General features: G+C 47.9%; 1 protein-coding gene across 5 annotated transcripts in view; it reads left to right on the forward strand.

The window, feature by feature from the left end:
- Positions 1-19,115, forward strand: part of RIN2 (Ras and Rab interactor 2) — a 101,305-nt gene that overhangs the window by 63,582 nt on the left and 18,608 nt on the right. For all 5 annotated transcript variants that reach the window (XM_045529583.1, XM_045529581.1, XM_045529582.1 and 2 more), the window contains 4 exons: positions 485-596; positions 3,567-3,639; positions 9,436-9,527; positions 11,474-12,607. In XM_045529583.1, coding sequence (XP_045385539.1) covers positions 485-596; positions 3,567-3,639; positions 9,436-9,527; positions 11,474-12,607 — 1,411 coding nt within the window. The remainder of the gene's footprint in view (positions 1-484; positions 597-3,566; positions 3,640-9,435; positions 9,528-11,473; positions 12,608-19,115) is intronic.

Consider the following 19,115-nt stretch of genomic DNA (forward strand, 5'->3'; position numbering starts at 1 on the left):
TTCAGATTTTAATGTGGAAACAAAACCCAAAACAACTGCTTTTTCACTGTTGGTAACAAATTCAAATTCCTATCTTAAAATACACCTATGAGCCAAATTGCCCAATGAGCTCCCAATTCACCACCTGCAGTTTAGCCACATTACCTGTGTTTAGAAGTTAGGTTTCATCAGCTAAGATGGCCACAGAAGACAGGGGCTGGAGAATATGTAATCCCAGCAGTAAAACTGAAAATGCTTATGCAGACTAGGGGGGTTCTTAGCTGCAGGGAGAAGGTTCTGTCAAAGGGAAAGCAGGATTCTTTTGAAGCCAGTTATCAAAGAAAGGTGCCTGCAGCATGCTCTCCGAGTACCGCTTTCTCTGGCAGTAGAGTTTCCTGCACTGAGCCGTGCAGTTCAACTAGGAAGAGGGTATGAGGGAAATCAGATGCTCAGGTTCCAACCTTCTAGACGTTTCCTAAGCTTGAATGTCTTTTCCCTCCACTAGATCTTCCTGGTTCATAAATCCACCAAAATGCAGAAGAAAGTCCTCTCCCTTCGCCTGCCCTGTGAATTTGGAACCCCACTCAAGGAATTTGCCATAAAGGAAAGCACATATAGTAAGTGGCCATTGGATGATTAGGTCCTGGTTGAGCTGAGGGCCTTGGGGCTCTCAAGGGAGGGGAAGTGAAAGGAGCCTGGGCTTTGGGACGGACATGCACGGGTCTGAGTCCTAGCACGGAATGACTAGGCAGGTGATCTACCCCAGGAGCCTCAGTTTTCTCCTCTGTATAATGGGATGATGGTAACCTCTGAGTTGCTAACAGGTCAATTAAACACACTAAACCTGAGTGTGAAGTGTGCGGCCTATTGCCTGGCATATGTTAGGGGCCTAACAGAGGTTGGCTTCCTTGCCCCTTCCCAGGTAAGCAGAGCGTGGGTTTGGCTCCCAGGTGTGTGATGACTAAGCTGCAGGGAAGTCTTTAGAGAAAGAACCTGTCTACAGGATCTAATGCTAAAGCATGTGTCTGCACAGCTTTGTGCATAAATAATCCTTGAGCAGATGTGTTCCCTTCAGGTAATCACCATACAGTCCTCTGTGAAATGCAGCCAATCAGAGGCATAATCCAGCCCTTTGGCTAATGTTTTGAAGGCAGGGAGGTGCTCAGTGGCATCGGTTTTCCTTCTGCCATTCCCTGGGGGCTGTCCACTTTTTGGTCATTGGAAATCTGAAGTGTTGGAGGCCAAGTTTTGAATAAAAAAGGGAACACACAGTTCTGATGTACTGCCAACCTCTAAGAAAGGCTGGGAGGATGGATCTGCACACCAAAGGGGAAGGAGGCTTTGCTGGAAATCATGGGTTAGCAAGGTGGGGGGTGAGGGCCTGAGAGGCAAGTGGGGAAGCGAGACTGAGACCAGGACTCTCACTCGTGTCTCGGTTTCCCCCAGTTGCCTTGGTTCCTGCAGGTAAAGAAAGGGAAGATATGGCGGTCAGCGTAAGGCAGAGATGAGATTGTTCTTGGCCTGGAGTGCACAGTCTCACTGAGCCCGATGACCTTTAACTTAGTCTGTGGAGGAGACACTTCTGGCAGAAGTAAAACCTGCCAGCCTGAATGCCATCCGCCTCCGGTTCAGTTGTAAACCCGGATCTCACAAGGTCACGGATGCCAGGGAAACACCTGCACCTGAAAGGGGCACAGTCGGGTGCAGCCCGGCAAATGACGCAGATGCATTAGAAGGTGATCAGAGGACACAGTTCAAACCCACTGTTTTAAAGAGGATGAATTTATATTAAGTGGATTACATCATTCAGAGTTGGCTTTTGGAAGTCTGTGAGCCAAGAAGCCACAGATACAACTGGTTTTTAAGTCCTTCCTAATATCCAAAGTTAACCGTGATGTGTTGGTCTGGAAGCCCCTTTCTTTCCCCTTCTAGAAGCACAGGCAACGTTTGTGAAAGCTTCCTTGTTGTTCATCGAGGTCCCTGTGGTTGGAGGTTTTTCTTCCTAAATATGACAAAACCTCTATCACGTCCCTCATCCTCTCCAGGTGACTTCAGTGGTTGGAAGAGCTAGTCTGAGCAAAGCATTAACCTGATCATAACCGGTGACCACAGGCCTGGGTCCCACCACCATGGCCCCTTCCCGGCCAGGGCCTGCCTGTCTTCTCTACAAACTGGGGTGGAGGAAAGACTTGCTATAAAAACATGCAGAGCCGGATGCCGTGACTCATGCCTGTAATCCCAGCACTTTAGGAGGTTGAGGCAGGAGGTTTGCTTGAGCCCAGGAGTTCGAGGTGACAGTGAGCTATAATCGAGCCACAGCACTCTAGCCTGGGCAACAGAGTAACACCTTGTCTCTTAAAAAAAAATAGATATTTTGTCCTAACTTCTGGACGATGCTGTTTAATCATAAACACCACTTCATGTTTATATACAGTGCTTTTACATAAATTATTTCATTTTTTAAAATTTCGGTTCCCACTACTACCCTCCTGGGAGAAAAGGAGAGTAATGTTACAGTCCATTTTACAGACAAGAAAACTGAGGCTCAGAGAAGTTAACCTACTCCAGATCAGTTCCTTGCTACATAACTCAATCAACTGTGCTACATGTGTTTGTTATTTTTATGTGTATGTGTGTCTGCCTGTGAGCATATATGTATAGCGATATGGATGTGTTTTGGGGTGCTAGAAAATGCTAAATAAATAATACAAAATAGCAAATAAGCAAAATAAATGAGGGAATAGAGTGTTTAAAAAGGGGAGAAATTACAGCTGATGGAGGAAATCTTCCTGAACTGAGGCTGCTTGGAATGTTTTGGAGGAGTGACGCTGTGGCAAGAGTTCGGCTGAGGTGCCTGAAGGGTGGTTGGCAAACTCCTGAGTATGTGAAGTCAAACCACTCGCTGCCCCGCCATTTGGAAGAGGCACAAAATGCCACCCCATCCTGCCAGAATGGATCTTCTCCACTAGGAAATCTGTACACTGGGGTAGGGGTGGAGCGGGGAGGGACACTCAAGGAAATGGGCTTTAGAATGTTTCATACTGAATTTAACCAAAAGTTGATTTAAGGGAACCTCGTCGTATCCTCCCGCTTTGCATTCCTTCCGCCCTGTGTGTCTACCAGAGGTGCCCTGTTTTGGCAAAAAGGAGTGTGACCCAGGAAGTCCATGTCCTAGGAAAGTCAAGGGACCCAGGGGCGTGCGGGTCTTGGGGTTCCCCAGGCCCTGGCATGTACTAAGGGCCTCTCACTCCACACAGACTGCCACCTTGCTCCGGCCCAACTTTGTGTTCTGAACTTGGGGGAAAAAAAAAAAAAACAGTTGTGCAACTGGAGTCTGTCCTGGTCTGTTTACGGAGCACTGGAGCATGTGCTCGGCGTGAGTCAAGCCGTGAACTTCCAGGCCACGCGACTGTTTACGGGCAGGCTGTTGGCTGACATGCATCCCCCTCACAGCTGGTTCTGATAAGCCGCACGGTAGTTAGTTCCGGAGCACCGGGACGGGCCGACACACGCAGCGCTAGAGGGCCCTGCCCTCCCCGGAACACGCTCAGGGAGACTCAGCTGTTTCTGAAATCTCTCTTTTCCAGCCTTTTCCCTGGAAGGCTCAGGAATCAGTTTTGCGGATTTATTCCGGCTCATTGCTTTCTACTGCATCAGCAGGTAAGGCCTCTTCCTCTCTTATGATTTCAAGAACCTTCTGGGTGTGTGCGATGTCACTAGCCTGACGTATCTTGAGGCATCTGGGATGTCAGCGGAAGGGTCAGCTACTTAAATAAAATGTTCACCATGTCCCGCATGCCAGCTACCCTGGCCGCTCCAGATATAAATTCTCATTAATATGATTATTTTTGCAAGCTGCTCCCAAGGCTCCTTTCAGCCAAATCCATCAAGCAGGAAACACACACAAACACACACACACAAGTGAACACAGCACTTACATGCACACACACACATACACACATGCACACAGAAAGAGACTGATGATGCAAACCTGTAACATTTAAAGGTTCGTGATGTTTCCAAAACGCTTCAAGGGATGGAGTTCATTCTACAAATGTGGGTTCTTTAAACCAGCCCATAAATCTTGCACTACTGTCCCTCAGGCCGACTGGGTGCTCGTGTCACTTTCATAACTAAACCCACTGTTGTAGGCTACATGAAGTTAAGCCCAAAATCAGAATGTTAACCAGTGTCAAGAGGGTATGAGTTGAGGAAGGCTTTCATTTAAAAATTTTTTTTTTCTTTTCTTTCTAGTAATAGCAGTGTTTCAAATCAAGTGTTCTCAGTGATTGGGAATCGAAACTCTTCTTATCTGCGGAGGTTGACATCACCCCCTCTTCCTGCTGTTTGTCCATTGCAGCCGATACAGTGGAGACAGAGAAATGCATTCCTAGGGTTGTTTTCTAAGATCATTTCTCACAGCTATCACACATTCAGGCTGAGGAGTTTGTTTGGGTTTGTTTTGTTTTATTTTAATTTAAAGATTAGGTTATTTTGCAAAGACGAGTTCCTCGGGCCCATTGCCTAACCCTGCCGGGGAGCGGGCATGAAGTGCTTTGCCTCCTGCAGGTCTCCGGGCTGGCCAAAGCCACGCAATCAAAGGCCTGAGGACGGACAGGCACTTCCAGAGGGGGAATTCAGCGCTACTCACTAGAAAAGAGGTCGTTACCTAGAACCGAACTAGTACCCTGTGAGGGTCCCCCCAAGAGGATGTCACCTGCCTGCCATGGTTTGGTAGGACCTTCTGGCCCGTGTAAGGAAATGTCTTGCCCAAAGAGAGGAGGCTGGTGCAGAAGCACAGTCCCCAACACACACACACACACACACACACTGTCACACTTACACACCCTCACACACATACATCCTCAGGGAACCACACCTGCTATGGTCTAGAGCCAGCCAAGCTGAGGAGTAAGTCTCAATGCTGGTTTGTCAGCCGGAGGTGAAGTCAGCTGATGTTTACCCTTCATAGTTTTCTCGCTGGTAATTGTGCTGTTGTCTAGAATGATCGTTACACCCCCACAAAGCGATATTTGGCAACAGCACAGAACAGATGCCATCAGTGCTCATGACAGACTGGAATACCTGCTGTCCAGGACTATTTGATGAGTAAAGGAGATAAAGTATATGAAAGCCTTGTAAACAACAAAGCATGACACCAATATAAGGTACTTAGAGAAAAGAATCGCAACCTTGACATTTTGCAACTAGGGAGGCCCAAGATTAACTTCCCCACCTTTTTTCCCCCAAATGTAAACTACTTGATGTTTTTGTTTCTCTTCGTATGGCTACTCATCTACGTTCTTGATAGTCAGTTATTGATTTGACCCAGTCTTAGCAAAACATTTGTGAAATATTTTAGTTGGTGATTAGTACGTAAACACACTCAAATAGAGAAAGTGATCGGATTCTCAGCTGTGGTATCTCACACAGAGTGCGCTGGACAAGAGCATTCATGGATCAGTAAGCACAGGGCAAGCATAAGGAAGGCTTGACAAAAAGCACAGTGAGGCCGGGCGCAGTGGCTCACGCCTGTAGTCCTAGCACTCTGGGAGGCTGAGGTGGGAGGATTGCTTGAGGCCAGGATTTCAAGAACAGCCTGAGCAAAGAGCAAGACCCAGTCTCTACAAAAAATAGAAAAATTAGCTGGGCACAGTGGCACACTCCTGTAGTCCCAGCTACTTGGGAGGGTGAGGGAGGGGGGATCGCTTGAGCCCAGGATTCTGAGGTTGCTGTGAGCTATGATGACATTATTGGACTCTAGCCCCGGTGACAGAGCAAGACTCTGTCTCAAAAAAAAAAAAAAAAGAAGAAGAAGAAGGAGGAGAAATGAAGAGTTGAGAATGCAAATAGTGACTGCAGACCTTGACCACCAATGCCTGGTAGCTGTCTGTGTGTGTTGTGATCAGTATAGTGCAGAGAACTGCCTTTCACAACTTTATGTGCACTAGAATCACTTGGGATCTTGTTGAGATGCAGAATCCAAGTCCGTGGTTCTGGGCTGGTGCCTGAGAATCTGCATTTCCAACACGCTCCCAGGTGATGAGGCCACAGCTGCTGGTGCTTGGACCCCACTTTGGGTATCAAGGAGATAGAGGACGTAGGAAGTTTAGAGGTCTGCTGTAGCTGTGCTAGGCCCCATACATACATTGTGTCTAATCCTCATGGCGCCCCTGTAAATTAGGACCAGGAAGACAGTGAGGTGGAGAGAGGGAGGTACTTGCCCGTAATCATTCAGTCAATAGGTAGCAATTACAGGATTTGAACCCAGGCCTGCCTTGATGCCAGAGCCCATGTTTTCCCACCATATTATACAGCTGCACAGACCTTGTGGTCCAACATACCTGGGTTCCAGCCCCCACTTCGCCTCCATTAGCTCTGTGCCAGGGACCTCACCTGTCTACATTGTCACATGCTCCTGACCCCTAGAGCAGAAGCATGACGGCTTCCTTCCCAGGGCTGTGTGTGGGCCCCACATGAGTTAAAGTGCTTGGTGCAATGCAATAGTGGTTGCTCAATAATGTAAGTCCCCTCTCCTTTAGAAAGACTACGTATAGAGCAAAATGAAGATAAATCTATTAATAGATTGTGCATGTATGGAAATTCTTGGGTGAAACATATCGAAGATGATGCCTTTAGTTTGTGTGTTATGCAAGCTTTAGAACTGGGGCCCCTTTCTTTAACACAGTGTGAGAGGGAAGTGTCCGTGTGTGTGTGTATGTGTGTGTGTGTGTGTGTGTGTGTGTGAAGATGCTGGGATACACTCTGGGCAGCACAGTGGGAGAGGACTCATGTACAACACCTAATTTTCTAGTAGATCAAAGCCTAAAACCATCCATTAACAAATGACAGATGTGGCTTCCTGTCATATATCATTAAGAAAAACCCAAACCAACCATGGGATATTTAAGCTCCAGGTACTGCATTGAGCAAGGTAAAAGCTTAAAATAAACATAGGTTGGTTTTGTTGTATGCAGCTTTTCCCCCAACTTGTCTAAAGAAAGTAGATTTCAATTATGTTGGTCCAGCCATACAAACATATATTTACAGGATGCTTTGGTGTTACACAGTTGTGGTTCCCATTAATCTTCATTTCAGATTATAATCAGGGGCCGGGCGCGGTGACTCACGCCTGTAATCCTAGCACTCTGGGAGACCGAGGCGGGAGGATTACTCGAGGTCAGGAGTTTGAGACCAGCCTGAGCAAGAGCGAGACCCCATCTCTACTAAAAAAATAGAAAGAAATTATCTGGACAACTAAAAATATATAGAAAAAATTAGCTGGGCATGGTGGCACATGCCTGTAGTCCCAGCTACTTGGGAGGCTGAGGCAGGAGGATCACTTGAGCCCAGGAGTTGGAGGTTGCTGTGAGCTAGGCTAACGCCATGGCACTCTAGCCAGGGTGACAGAGCGAGACTCTGTCTCCAAAAAAAAAAAAGAAAAAGAAAAAAAGAAAAGATTATAATCAGGGTCACTGCACTCCCCCTCCCCCACCCCTGGCCAGGTCAGGCAGCAGCTGCAATTAATACAAACACTGCCATCCCCTGAAGCTCCATCTGCCCCTCCTCTCAAACAGACACAAGGAGACAAGCAAAGGGGAGATGCTCATAACATTTGGGGACGGGTGAAAGGGTCTCATGGAAGCAGGAGGTGACCTGGGCTTGACACCCTAAGAAAAAGCAGCCTACTGATTTGACATGCTCAGCATAGTAGAGCTTTTGTGACACTAGTAAGTGTCCAAACATCCTTGTTTTGTTCTTGTCATTGATTTACTAACTTGTTATTCATTGTCAACAGCTTCGAGTTCCAAAATTCTCCAGTCATCCAGATTTAGTCTGTTTCATCCTAGAATGTTGCCTAACCTTACTGTAAACAAGAGGTTGTTTGACATAGTTATTCTCTTCAGTGAAAATTTTCAGGACATCTTGTGATGACAAAATACAGGCAGAAGCTCCAAATTTTGTCCCTCACTAACTCCACCCCCGGCCACAATGGCTTTCTTGCTGTTCTTCATACATGCCAGACTCTTGCTGACCCCAGGACCTTTGCACGTGCTACTCATTCTGTTCTGCCTGGAATGTTCGTCCACTCATGGTTTATTCCCTGGCCACCGTTAGACCTTCAATCAAACCCCACCTGCTCATGAAGCCCTGTCTGGCCCACCCTCACACACGAACACTATTTATTCCCCTTTCCTGTTTTACTTTTGTCCCTGTCATGCACCCCCTTCTTGTATATTCCACGAATTACCTATTTGTTTGTTGTCTGTCAATGTCCACTGCAGTGAAGCTCCACACAGGCAGGGACTTCTGTCTGTTTTGATTCCAGCCCCTGGGGCCCTGTCTGGCACACCACAGATGATCGTAAACATTTGTTGAATAAATGAATGACTCTTTCTTTGAAGACCAATACCACCACTGAAAAAAAGAACTCCTTTTTGAGAAAGTCACCATCGTCATTGATTATTTATTCATTCAAAATACACTTTCTCCCTGTCTGTATCAGGCAAGGCATGTGGTTAGCCCCGTGGGGAATTCACCGGTGCTCAGAGCATGGTCCTAGCCCTCGTGTATGAATGTGAACTGGTGTTTGTTAAGTCTGCCTTTGCTCGAGGAAGCGAATCCTGGTCGGTGTACCTACTTGTGACGACTCTATGCTCCAGCTGTGTGGCAGGACCCTGGTGCCTGCTTGGCTCCTTTCTGTTGGGCCTGTTTCCCTGTGTGTGTTTGCCTGGCTGCACATGGCACTGTGCTGCTTGGGCACTGCGGTTATTGGCATGAGATGCCTTAGTCTTGCCTTCCTATTTGAAGTGTGGTCCAGGGTCCTGCAGCATCAGCATCACCCAGGAGCTTAGCAGAAATGCCGACTCTCCAGCCCCTCCCAGACCTCCCGAAGCAGAGTATGCAGCCTATCGAGACCCCGGGGGTTCATGTGGATATTAAAGCTAGAGAAGCTGTGCCTTCAAACACAGGGGAATGTTCCGTCTTCAGCACACAAAGGAGGATGCATGGGTGCTAGTTGGAAGATGTCACAAGTAAAAGCAACAGATATCTGTTGAGAACCCACCATGTGTAAAGCAACGGGCTAATAAATCTTGGTTTAGGATGCCACATTCCTGCCCGGGGAGGTGGAGCCCAGCATTCAAATGGGCTTCTGGCAAATTATAATAGTACATATTGTTTTATATGTATGATAGATCTGCCAACGTAGTCCAATCCTGATATTAACGCTACGTACATTTTAGCTACCCAGCAGGGAAATTTGGTCCTCAGACAGGAATAGTAAGTGTTGAGTCCTATCACAGTAAAGGTAAGTCCTGGCTGGGTATGATATGGTGTCTACTTAGGACATTTTCAACAGCTTAAGCTAAGAAAATCTCTGGGATGCAAATGAATGCAAGAGACGGAAACCAGACACATAATTACAAACATTCTCTCTTTTTTCTGAAAAATCAGGGATGTTCTGCCGTTTACCTTGAAGTTGCCTTATGCCATTTCAACCGCCAAGACTGAGGCTAAGCTTGAAGAACTGGCCCAGCTGGGACTAAGTAAGTGGGGGCTCCCTGCCTGGGTCTACCTAAAAATGAATCCATGGAGCAGAGTCAACGTTGGGCTGGCTAGGGCTACGCTGCTACGTCAAACACACCTACGGTCAAAAATAATTCCCATCTTCATGGCAAAACTCAGCCTTCAGGTCCTTGAGGTCCCTGAATCACTGTGAGATTCTCTGGCCAAGTCAAATGTTCAGCCCATTCTCAAAGAGACTGGTACTGAGTTTGCCCGGGTGACCCCCAGATCTCCCCACTTTCTCCTGTCAATGAGTTTGGGCTACCCGAAATGTTGAAGTCCTAATGTAAACATCTGTAATGCCTCAGTGTTTTCCCTTTCTGTAGCATCTTGCTGGGGAAAGGCAGTGCTTGACAGAAAGGGAAATCCAGTGTGGTGCGTTTCGCGTGCAAGATTTTTATTTTTGAAGGTCACATGGGCACTGATGGCACTTCTGTGCTTTGAGGAATTTGACAGCACAGGCACCTAGAGTAACATCTGTCTCACTTCCTCTCTTATTGTTCAATTCCTGTCCCGCTGTTCTGGGCCACGTCTCCATCCGGCCATGGATCCTGGCTCTGGCAGCTGGGCACTGGCTTCCCCCTCCTGCTCGTTTGCCGATGCCCCCTAAGTCCCCACAGTCCAGCCTGACAGTGGTCGCCAGTGGATCGAGACACCCAACTCATCCAGTTTAACTTCTTTTTCCCCTTGCCCCGGGGGAATCCATGTGGGCTTAACTTTTGTTAAAAAAAAAAAATCAGTAACTGAACTAAGCATCGGTTCTAAAATTTAAATTAATTGACATTAAATGAAAGTTAATATTGAGTTTCTCAGTTGCACTAGCCATATTTCAAGTGCCCGGTAGCCACCTGTCAGCTCTCATGTTGGACAGCACAGAAGGAGGGGGAGGGGAAGGAGGGATGCAGGATAGACTTCACAAAACAAGTGACAGGGACACCAACGTCTGGATGTCACCACACAGACAAGGCAGGGCCGGGGCTCCATGTGTAACCCTCTCCTCAGTCCTTCCATGAGCAGCCACTCTGGACCCAAAGGGAAAAAGACATTTAAAGCAAACACAGGCACAGCTGGGTAGAGAGAATGACCTACTCCAGGTGGCAATGACAGCGGACAACACTGATCACCTCGATTTGCATAGGAAACTGAGACCCATCTATAAGAGGAGACACAGGCAGTACAGATGCAATAAGCAGTCTGGGCCCCTCCACAGGGTTGAATATTTACAGCCAGGGTGAGGAGGTTGTAGGATTTAGGAGGCTGCACCGCAAACCACTAAGGTATTTGGTTGAACCTGCACTTCACATTTGAATAAGCTTGCTGTCATGATTTTTGCTGATGGACCCACGAGGATATTTTCCTCCTCTTGGGGTTTTAATGCTGAATGTGTAAAACCCCAGGCAGATTGTGTAACATTCCCCAGCCTCAGCTGCTGGTCCTGTCCGCTAAAGGGGAACTTGAAGTCCCGATTCCTCGGCTGGCAGCTGCCTCTGTGGAGGGCATCCCAGGAGAAAAGTTGGTTGGGCAGGGTGGTGTTGCTTTATACATTGACTCGGTTTTTGTAAAGCAGGTCAGGGAGCCCTGATGGCCTTTGTAGAGCTTATGTTGTAACAATTCCAGTTCTTTTTTTCCTTCCGACTTACCTGCGAAAAGGCTGGACTGGAATTGCATGTTGGCCAAGCCACTTCTCCAGGGCTTTGAAGGTGACAGGCCCCTGGCAGCCTTCCTGCCCTTTCCAGTAAGGGAGTGCAGTAAAAGCAAAAAAAAAAAAAATAATAATAAAAAACCCGAAAAACCAAAAACACCCCCCAGTATTGTGCCCCCCTCCTCGAAGTGCGCGTTGTCATGCAGTGTGCTTTTTTTAACTTGTGCAGGAATGGTCCCAGTGTACTGTATTTACATTCTTGTGTTCACTGATAATGACTTTCAGATTTCTGGAGCTCTCCAGCTGACAACAAACCCCCAAACCCTCCGGGCCCCCACAGCCCTCTCTCCTCCGACGGCGTCTGTCCTGCCTCCTTGCGTCAGCTCTGCCTTATAAATGGAGTGCATTCTATAAAAACCAGGACGCCTTCAGAGCTGGAGTGCAGCCAGACCAACGGAGCCCTGTGTTTTATTAATCCTCTTTTCTTGAAAGTGCACAGCCAGGACCTCAGTGGAGGCCTGAAACGGCCGAGCACAAGGACTCCCAACGCGAATGGCACCGACAGGCCTCGGTCCCCCCCACCCAGGCCCCCGCCACCCGCTATTAATAGTCTGCACACAAGCCCTCGGCTGTCCAGGACTGCAACCCAGACGAGCATGCCAGAAACAGTCAACCATAACAAACATGGGAACGTAGCTCTGGCTGGAGCCAAACCGACGCCCGTCCCTCCGCCGCGGCTGAAGAAGCAGGCTTCGTTCCTGGAAGCGGAGGGCGGCGCGAAGACCTCGGCCGGGGGGCGGCCCGGCGCGGGCCCGGAGCCGGAGCCGGGCACAGCTGGCGGCCCAGGTGGAGCCCCGCCCGCCGCGGGCCCGGGCGATTGCACAAGGGCCCCGCCGCCCGGCTCTGAATCACGGCCCCCGTGCCATGGAGGCCGGCAGAGGCTGAGTGACATGAGCATTTCCACTTCCTCCTCCGACTCGCTGGAGTACGACCGGAGCATGCCGCTGTTTGGCTACGAGGCGGACACCAACAGCAGCCTGGAGGACTACGAAGGGGAGAGCGACCAGGAGACCATGGCACCCCCCATCAAGTCCAAAAAGAAAAGGCACAGCTCCTTCGTGCTGCCCAAGCTCGTCAAGTCCCAGCTGCAGAAGGTGAGCGGCGTGTTCAGCTCCTTCATGACCCCGGAGAAGCGGATGGTCCGCAGGATCGCCGAGCTGTCCCGGGACAAATGCACCTACTTCGGGTGCCTGGTGCAGGACTACGTGAGCTTCCTGCAGGAGAACAAGGAGTGCCACGTGTCCAGCACGGACATGCTGCAGACCATCCGGCAGTTCATGACCCAGGTCAAGAACTATTTGTCTCAGAGCTCGGAGCTGGACCCCCCCATCGAGTCGCTGATCCCTGAAGACCAAATAGGTAAGTACCCGCTTTTTCCCCCCAAATATACGATCTACTGTAACCTTGTCGTGGGGCCAGTGCACCCTATGTTACTTTTTTTGGACGAAGTTCAGCCTGAAGTTCAAAACAACACCAAACTCCACCCCCTGGGCCAATTTGAATGGAAAAATCAGCGTCTTAAAGTAGCTGCTACCTGGCAGACTTGAAAACGTTTTCAGGAGTGACAGGTTGGATCTGCAGGGTGATTCTGTGCAGGGTTTGTGCTGTTTGGCCTTCGGAGGGTCCAGGTTGCCGCCCGCTGTCGTGCCGGGTGTGTGCTACATCTGTTGAGAGTTTTCTGAAAGTGTGCATCTCTGCAGGCTGTGCACGCACACAAAGGTATTTTTGCTGTCGTCCGAGAGCCAGTGGGTGTCTTGTTCTGCTTTGTTTGTGAAGTAAACTTTTTACTGAGGTGTAGCCTATGTTCGGAGACCAGGTATGCAGCCAGTTGAGTTTGCACCGTGAGCACACCTGTGTGACAAGCGCCAGCTAGCTCAGTAAGCAGAACCTGCCCGGCATCTAGGACCCCTGGGATCCCAAAGGTAACTGCCCTGCAGGCTTCTCATCCCATAGAGTTCTGTAAGAGGCACAGTTTGCAGTGAGAAAAAAAAAAAAAAAAGATAAAGATAGCTTTCTTTTTTGTACCTTTAAAATAAGTAACATAGTTTGGAAGTGATACAAAAGGTGTTTTCTCTGAAGTCAAGGGGGAAATACTTTCTTTATAACCCCATTTAAGGGCAGAATTGTTAATAGTAACTTTGGCCGAGGCAGATTTGAATTTGGCAAGCAGTCTTTTTTTCCAGGGCAAGAGTGTTGACGGGGGTTGTTTTGGTTTGTTTGTTTCTTTTCCTTTCAGAAGGTTGACTGGAGAGGGTTAGTTTCAGAGACTTCCTTCACTGGGCAGTGACAGCCTAAGGAGCCACCAAACATTTCCAGCAGCGCATAAGTTAAACCCGAATTTTTTCTTTCTGATTGGATCTGTTTGTTGAAAGTAGTAAATAGTGTGTGGTAGAGTTCTCTCACTCATGCGCTCTCTTTCTCTCTCTCTCTCCCACCCCTTTCTCTCTCTCTTTTTCTCTTTTAAGCGAATTTCAGCAGCTCTTTGATTTTCTCACAAAGGAATCAAAGCCTTGTTTGTTTTCCTGTGGTTTGACTGAGGCCGGGTTGATCAGGGCGTGGTTAGAGCTCGAGTGTTGCTGAAGCCAGTGGCTGAAAGGAATGTGCCCTTGTGAGGTGCTTGGAACTGAAAAAGGCTTCACCTCTTTCCCCGGTCCCACCAGAGCCCCCCCTTTCAAGGGAGACCAGCTCTGACTTCCTGGTAACAGGGCCCCCAACCTGCAGGAGAAGGGGTGGAGCGGGGGGACAGGGGGGTAGCCAGGCAGACGCTGATGTCAGGCCTGAGCTATGTGGCGGGTGGCGCCAACCAGCCCACAGTGCCTGGCCTTCCTTCCCTGCTGCTGTTATAAGCACCAACCCAAGTTAGTCCCGGTTTCTTCTGATTTCTCCATGCCAGCTTCTTTGCAGTTAAGTTCAGATACGGTCCTTGCTCTTAGAGCTCCAGGGCTCCCTCATTTTCTCCAAAAACATGCTGAAAATTATACACTTTGCTGCTCCAGAAGGATGCAGCTTTTAATTTAAAATCTAAGGTCATAATTTGAAGGGAAGCCAACATCTATGGAGCCTCCAGTAGGAGCCGGCAGCCGGTCCAGCTGTTCCAGCAGGTCTTTGCCTCACCCCGTGCAACAGGCACCGGCATCCCGTGTGCAGTGGAAGAAGGCAGGGCTGTGGCAGCTGGAGTCATTTGTCCCAAGGCCACACCAGCTAGTAACTAGCAGGTGCAGCACTTGAACTTCTGTCAGATGAGAAGCCCATGTTTGCTAAGCTTCCCCTGTGCTGCTTGCTGCTTGTGTTTATATGTTCCTGTCAGGATTCCGGGGAATTGTAATAGTGGCCAACCCTTCGTTAAGGCAGCTCAGACTAAAGCTCTCTGTTGAGATGTGGGCCTGGCCTCCAAAAACATTGCCATGCTCTTTTGTGGGTTTAGGGGTTTTTTTAAACTTTTGCAGTAAAGCAGACAGTTCCTCCTGTTGCTTCACCAATGAAAACATCAGTCTGTTTTGAAAGTGTAGTGAAAGTGCTGAACTTTTGAAATGAATAGGAAGGTGGTGAGTGGGAGCAGAGATCAACCTGAGAAACTCATCACAAGCCCAGTTGAAGGGACAGATGTGACCCTAGTTATCAGAAAGCCAATCCCCTTAGACATGCAAGTTACTAGCTTAGGACTCTGATTAGAACATGGACATAACCCAATTGTCTGTGTTTTACATATTCCTAAAGGAAGGATTCACGACACCTTTTAGACTCATACCTAACTCAAGGTTGGTATATCTGAGTAGATTTTGCTTGTGTTTTGCAAATTCAGGAACAAAGACCAAGGTGTGTGGAGTGAGGTGCAGAGGGTCGTGCCCCGGTGAGCAGGGCAGCTCGTGTTCAATCCAGATGCTCTTTGGATGTGTGCTCATTCCCGCCATGTCTCACCTCCTGTGTGGCACACCGGATAGTCCTCACTTCCAATGCCATGCTCAGAATCCTAAGCCTCAAATTTGTCCTGAACAGATGTCCACTGATGCTCGTAAGGCTTTTCAGGAATGCCAGTTGGGTTTCTCTGCTTCAAAAAAAAAAAAAAAATCTAGTTCTATCCTCATTTCCTATAACTTCTGAAGGAGAGAGCTCTGCACTAGAAGACAGGAATTCTAACTGAAAACCCCGACTTACAGAACATTCATCCTGAAGTCAAGGAAGTAGGAGGAGGCATTTCACTGGTTTATCTCCCGTAGAATTAGGGCAGTCATTCTAGGTGAAAATGACCGTGAGAATGCATGCACATGGATGTCTTTAGCATATGGAGACAGTACTAACCTGTCTTCTTCAGATGGCAGTTCCTCGGTTGCATAGACACAAGCCAGCGGGAACAACAAACAGTTCCTACCCACTCACATTTTGCCCATGTGCCAGTGTTACTACCCTTTGTAGCACTTTCTAGACAAGTATAAATGGTAAATACTGAATCAATCTCAAAAGGAAAAACTGCCACCGTAAACATTACCTCCTATCACAGAGCTCTGCATTCTACTTAGACTACCCTTTAGATCACTTCCACACAAAAGCTCTGCCATTTAGAGGTTCTTGAATAAATGTTAGTTGCCTGACATCCACTTGGCTCTCCTGGTTGGAGAATGAAGCCAGTGAGGGCAAGACATGGGTTAGGTCCCATGCAACCCAGCTCTCTGTTCATTCCAAGACCATGTATTGGGCTTCCCTTCTGGACAGAACATCCACCCACCCTAACCCCTCCACAGTGGTACGTGGAAGAACAACGAAATGCTTTAACAAAAAGCATACCCAGCTTTCGGGCCCCCCTCGAAGCCGTAGGGGTGGGTCATTTCGTTGACAGCATGTGTTATGGTGGTTGCTGGTGTCCACGGTGCATGATTTGTTGCTCCACCATGTGCTTCCTCATTGGTGGGTTTTCACATCGCACCACTTTGGCTTCAGTCTTTTTCAACCAGTGGGAGAAATTCATCCAAAACTTCTGGTAGAGAAATCTCCGTTTTGCGGAACTTGTTGCAATGTTGTGATTAGTGTTTTCATTTGAGTAAAAGAATGTTTATTTCTGACTTGATGTCAATCTGGGGACATCCCTGTGTTTTCAAGTCCTGTTTCAAGTAAAAAAATTTCTCCAACTCCAAAAATGTTAGTAATCCTAAGTTTTCTATTTCATTCAAACTATTCACCACAGGCTGTCAACAGTGACACAAAACAGCCAACTGTTTGTATTCCTAAAAGTCAATAGTGAAAACAAGACAATATTGTTTTTATTCCTTTAATTGTTACAAACCAACATGCATGTTTTCTGCAAAGAGCACTTTAATGATTTGAAGGAAAAGCATCGTGAAACTCAATGCCCACGTATTTCAAAGAGCACATCAATTTAAGTATCCAAGGGGTTTTTGTTTAATAGAAAAGTGATACTGAAAATGTGGTTAGACACAGAGAGTACAGTGTGTATAGAAAAGGGAATTGGAGTGATTCCCTAGGAGTTAAACAATCACAATTACTTTGGTTCAGATCAGTTTTTTAAAAATTTAATTCTGGCTCTGGCTTCAATCTCTAGTGTGACTTGTTTTTAATTTTTCAATTCACAGTTTGGTGCAAGCCCCTGAATTATCTGCTCTTTTTTTTAGATAAAGATCCATTCTTAGAGGTGTGACCAGGGAGGCATGTTCGTTAGTGCCAAACTGAGATTAAAACCTTGACTCTTCTGACTTCTGATCCAGTTCATGTGACCCTGTCCCCTCAAGAAGAAAATGTCCTTGTGCAGTCAGTTCACAAGGGGTAGAGAACAAGGAGAAAGACTGGCCTCTTGAGGTGTATAAAAAGAATGCCTGTACTATTTTCAAAAATTAATTTAAATAGGTAGAAAGCCACAAGAAGAAGCACCCATGCAGTATGCTTTGTTGAGTAATTTTTACTTTAGATCATCAAAATTGGGTCAATTATATCAACTAAAAGGAAGTGCACAACCCCAGAGTTGAGAATCTCTGGTTGTGAGTCCTTGATGTCATGATACTCACACAAGGGGGCTGTTGTTAGCTCAGTAATTCAGAGAGGCCTTGCTCACAGGTGGACTGGGGGGATGGCACCACAGAATAAGTCATACGGTGATGTCTGCGCCAGAGTATTTTCTGACTATGTCCCTAGAATCTTCCTGCCTCCTGGGCAGGAAACATCACCAGGTAAAAGAGGAATTCATGAAAGAATTGAGGAGTGTGACCCAAAGGACACCTCAAATGCTGCATGGATTGTGTGGAAACTTCAGAATCTTTAGGGCTTGGACCCATTTTCTCACCCCTCTACCCCTGCTAACAGGATGGCCCCAAGTGGCTATCTTGGTGAAGCAAGCGCTGCATAGACAGAGCCCTCCCTGGGCCGCGGGTGCAACCCACAGCCGTGTCTCTGCAGGGAACAAGCGCACAGGCACGACCCCTGCTCTCTCCTTTCAGACACAATGTCCACTGTGGAGCGTCGAAGTTATTGTCAAGGCCCCGGGGGACTCATGGCCACCCCTGTGCTAAATGCATACTGTGTTTTTTATAGAGCCGAGCCAGGCACCAGTGACTCCTCCCCATGGGCGGCTCCTTATGGTTCACAAAGCATTTTTAGGTACAGAATCCCCTTTAATCCTCCTAATGCCTTGGGAGGCTCCATTTATTATCCTCGTTTCTATAGATGAGGAAACAAAAGCTTAGCGAAGTCAAACCATGATGCGAGTTGGATTGACACCAACTCCCGTGGCGGGCCTTTGCCTACACTCTGGTGGCGGCTTATTACCACCGCCTTTCCCGTTTGTTTCATGAGGCGGGAAGAAAACCACAGAGTTCGTGAAGGCATGTCACCCAATATCCGCACGACTTACTGCTGATGTTCACCGTGATCGCCTGGCCAAGGCCATGCTTTCCAGGTTTCTGCCCTGTAAAATCAAAATCTTCCCCTCTTTGTAAACTCCCTTAGTGCAAGTCACCAAGCCCTGCTCACACTCAAGGGATGGGGGTGGAATTAACTCCACCTCCCTGAGACAGGAAGATGTGGATACATTATTCGGAATTCTTCAGGCAGGAAAATTGGTCTAGTCTTCTTCCTTGCCTTGGTTTTTGCTGGCGTTTTACTAGAAGGCCCTGAAATCCATCTGGCAGATCCCTTACATAAAATATTATATGAATATAGCCTATATTTTGTTTAGGCCTTCCTTGAAGCCCACCAAAATGAGCAAAAACATAAGCGAATCACAACCCCGGTGCTTAACATCTTTATTTTGGCATCATCTTTGCTGGGTTGGTGGGATCTTCCTTAAAATGATAACATATCCTTTATTAGTTATTATTTATGGGCCAAAGTGTGCATGGCTGACAATCCTTAAGGGCAACCCAGGTTACAGGACATCCCTGCAGAGCGACAAGGGACCCTGCCTTCCCCACACATGCATGGCAATTTCACTAAAGTCATATATAGGTCTGTATTCTGCAGGGGTAAGGAGAAGAAATACAATTCCCACGTAGTCACCTGCAGGAAGGATTTTCTGTTCAACAGTTCTGGAGCACATGCAACGTGCGGGCCTCGCACTGGGGACTGCAGATGGCTCCAGTCACAACCCCCAGGGCTGGTTTCTAGAGGGCTTCCCCTCGAGGAGAGAAGTCTCATTCACTCTGTCATGGCTCAGGCAGCAAAGGCAGCCGTGAGGACACAGGGAGTGGGGAGGAGCTGTCTGAAGGAGGCAGGCAGGTGTCCTGGGAACCCACGTGCGGGAAGACAAGGAGCCCGCTGGAACAGAAGGAGGGGCACTGCAGGCAGGGACAGCACTGGGATGCCGGCAGAGGCACAGAGGACCTGCAGAACTGTTTGCTTCAGCAAGAACCTGGGCTCTTTGTGG

Source organism: Lemur catta, chromosome 17 (genome assembly GCF_020740605.2).
Source record: "Lemur catta isolate mLemCat1 chromosome 17, mLemCat1.pri, whole genome shotgun sequence".
Lineage (NCBI taxonomy): Eukaryota > Metazoa > Chordata > Mammalia > Primates > Lemuridae > Lemur > Lemur catta.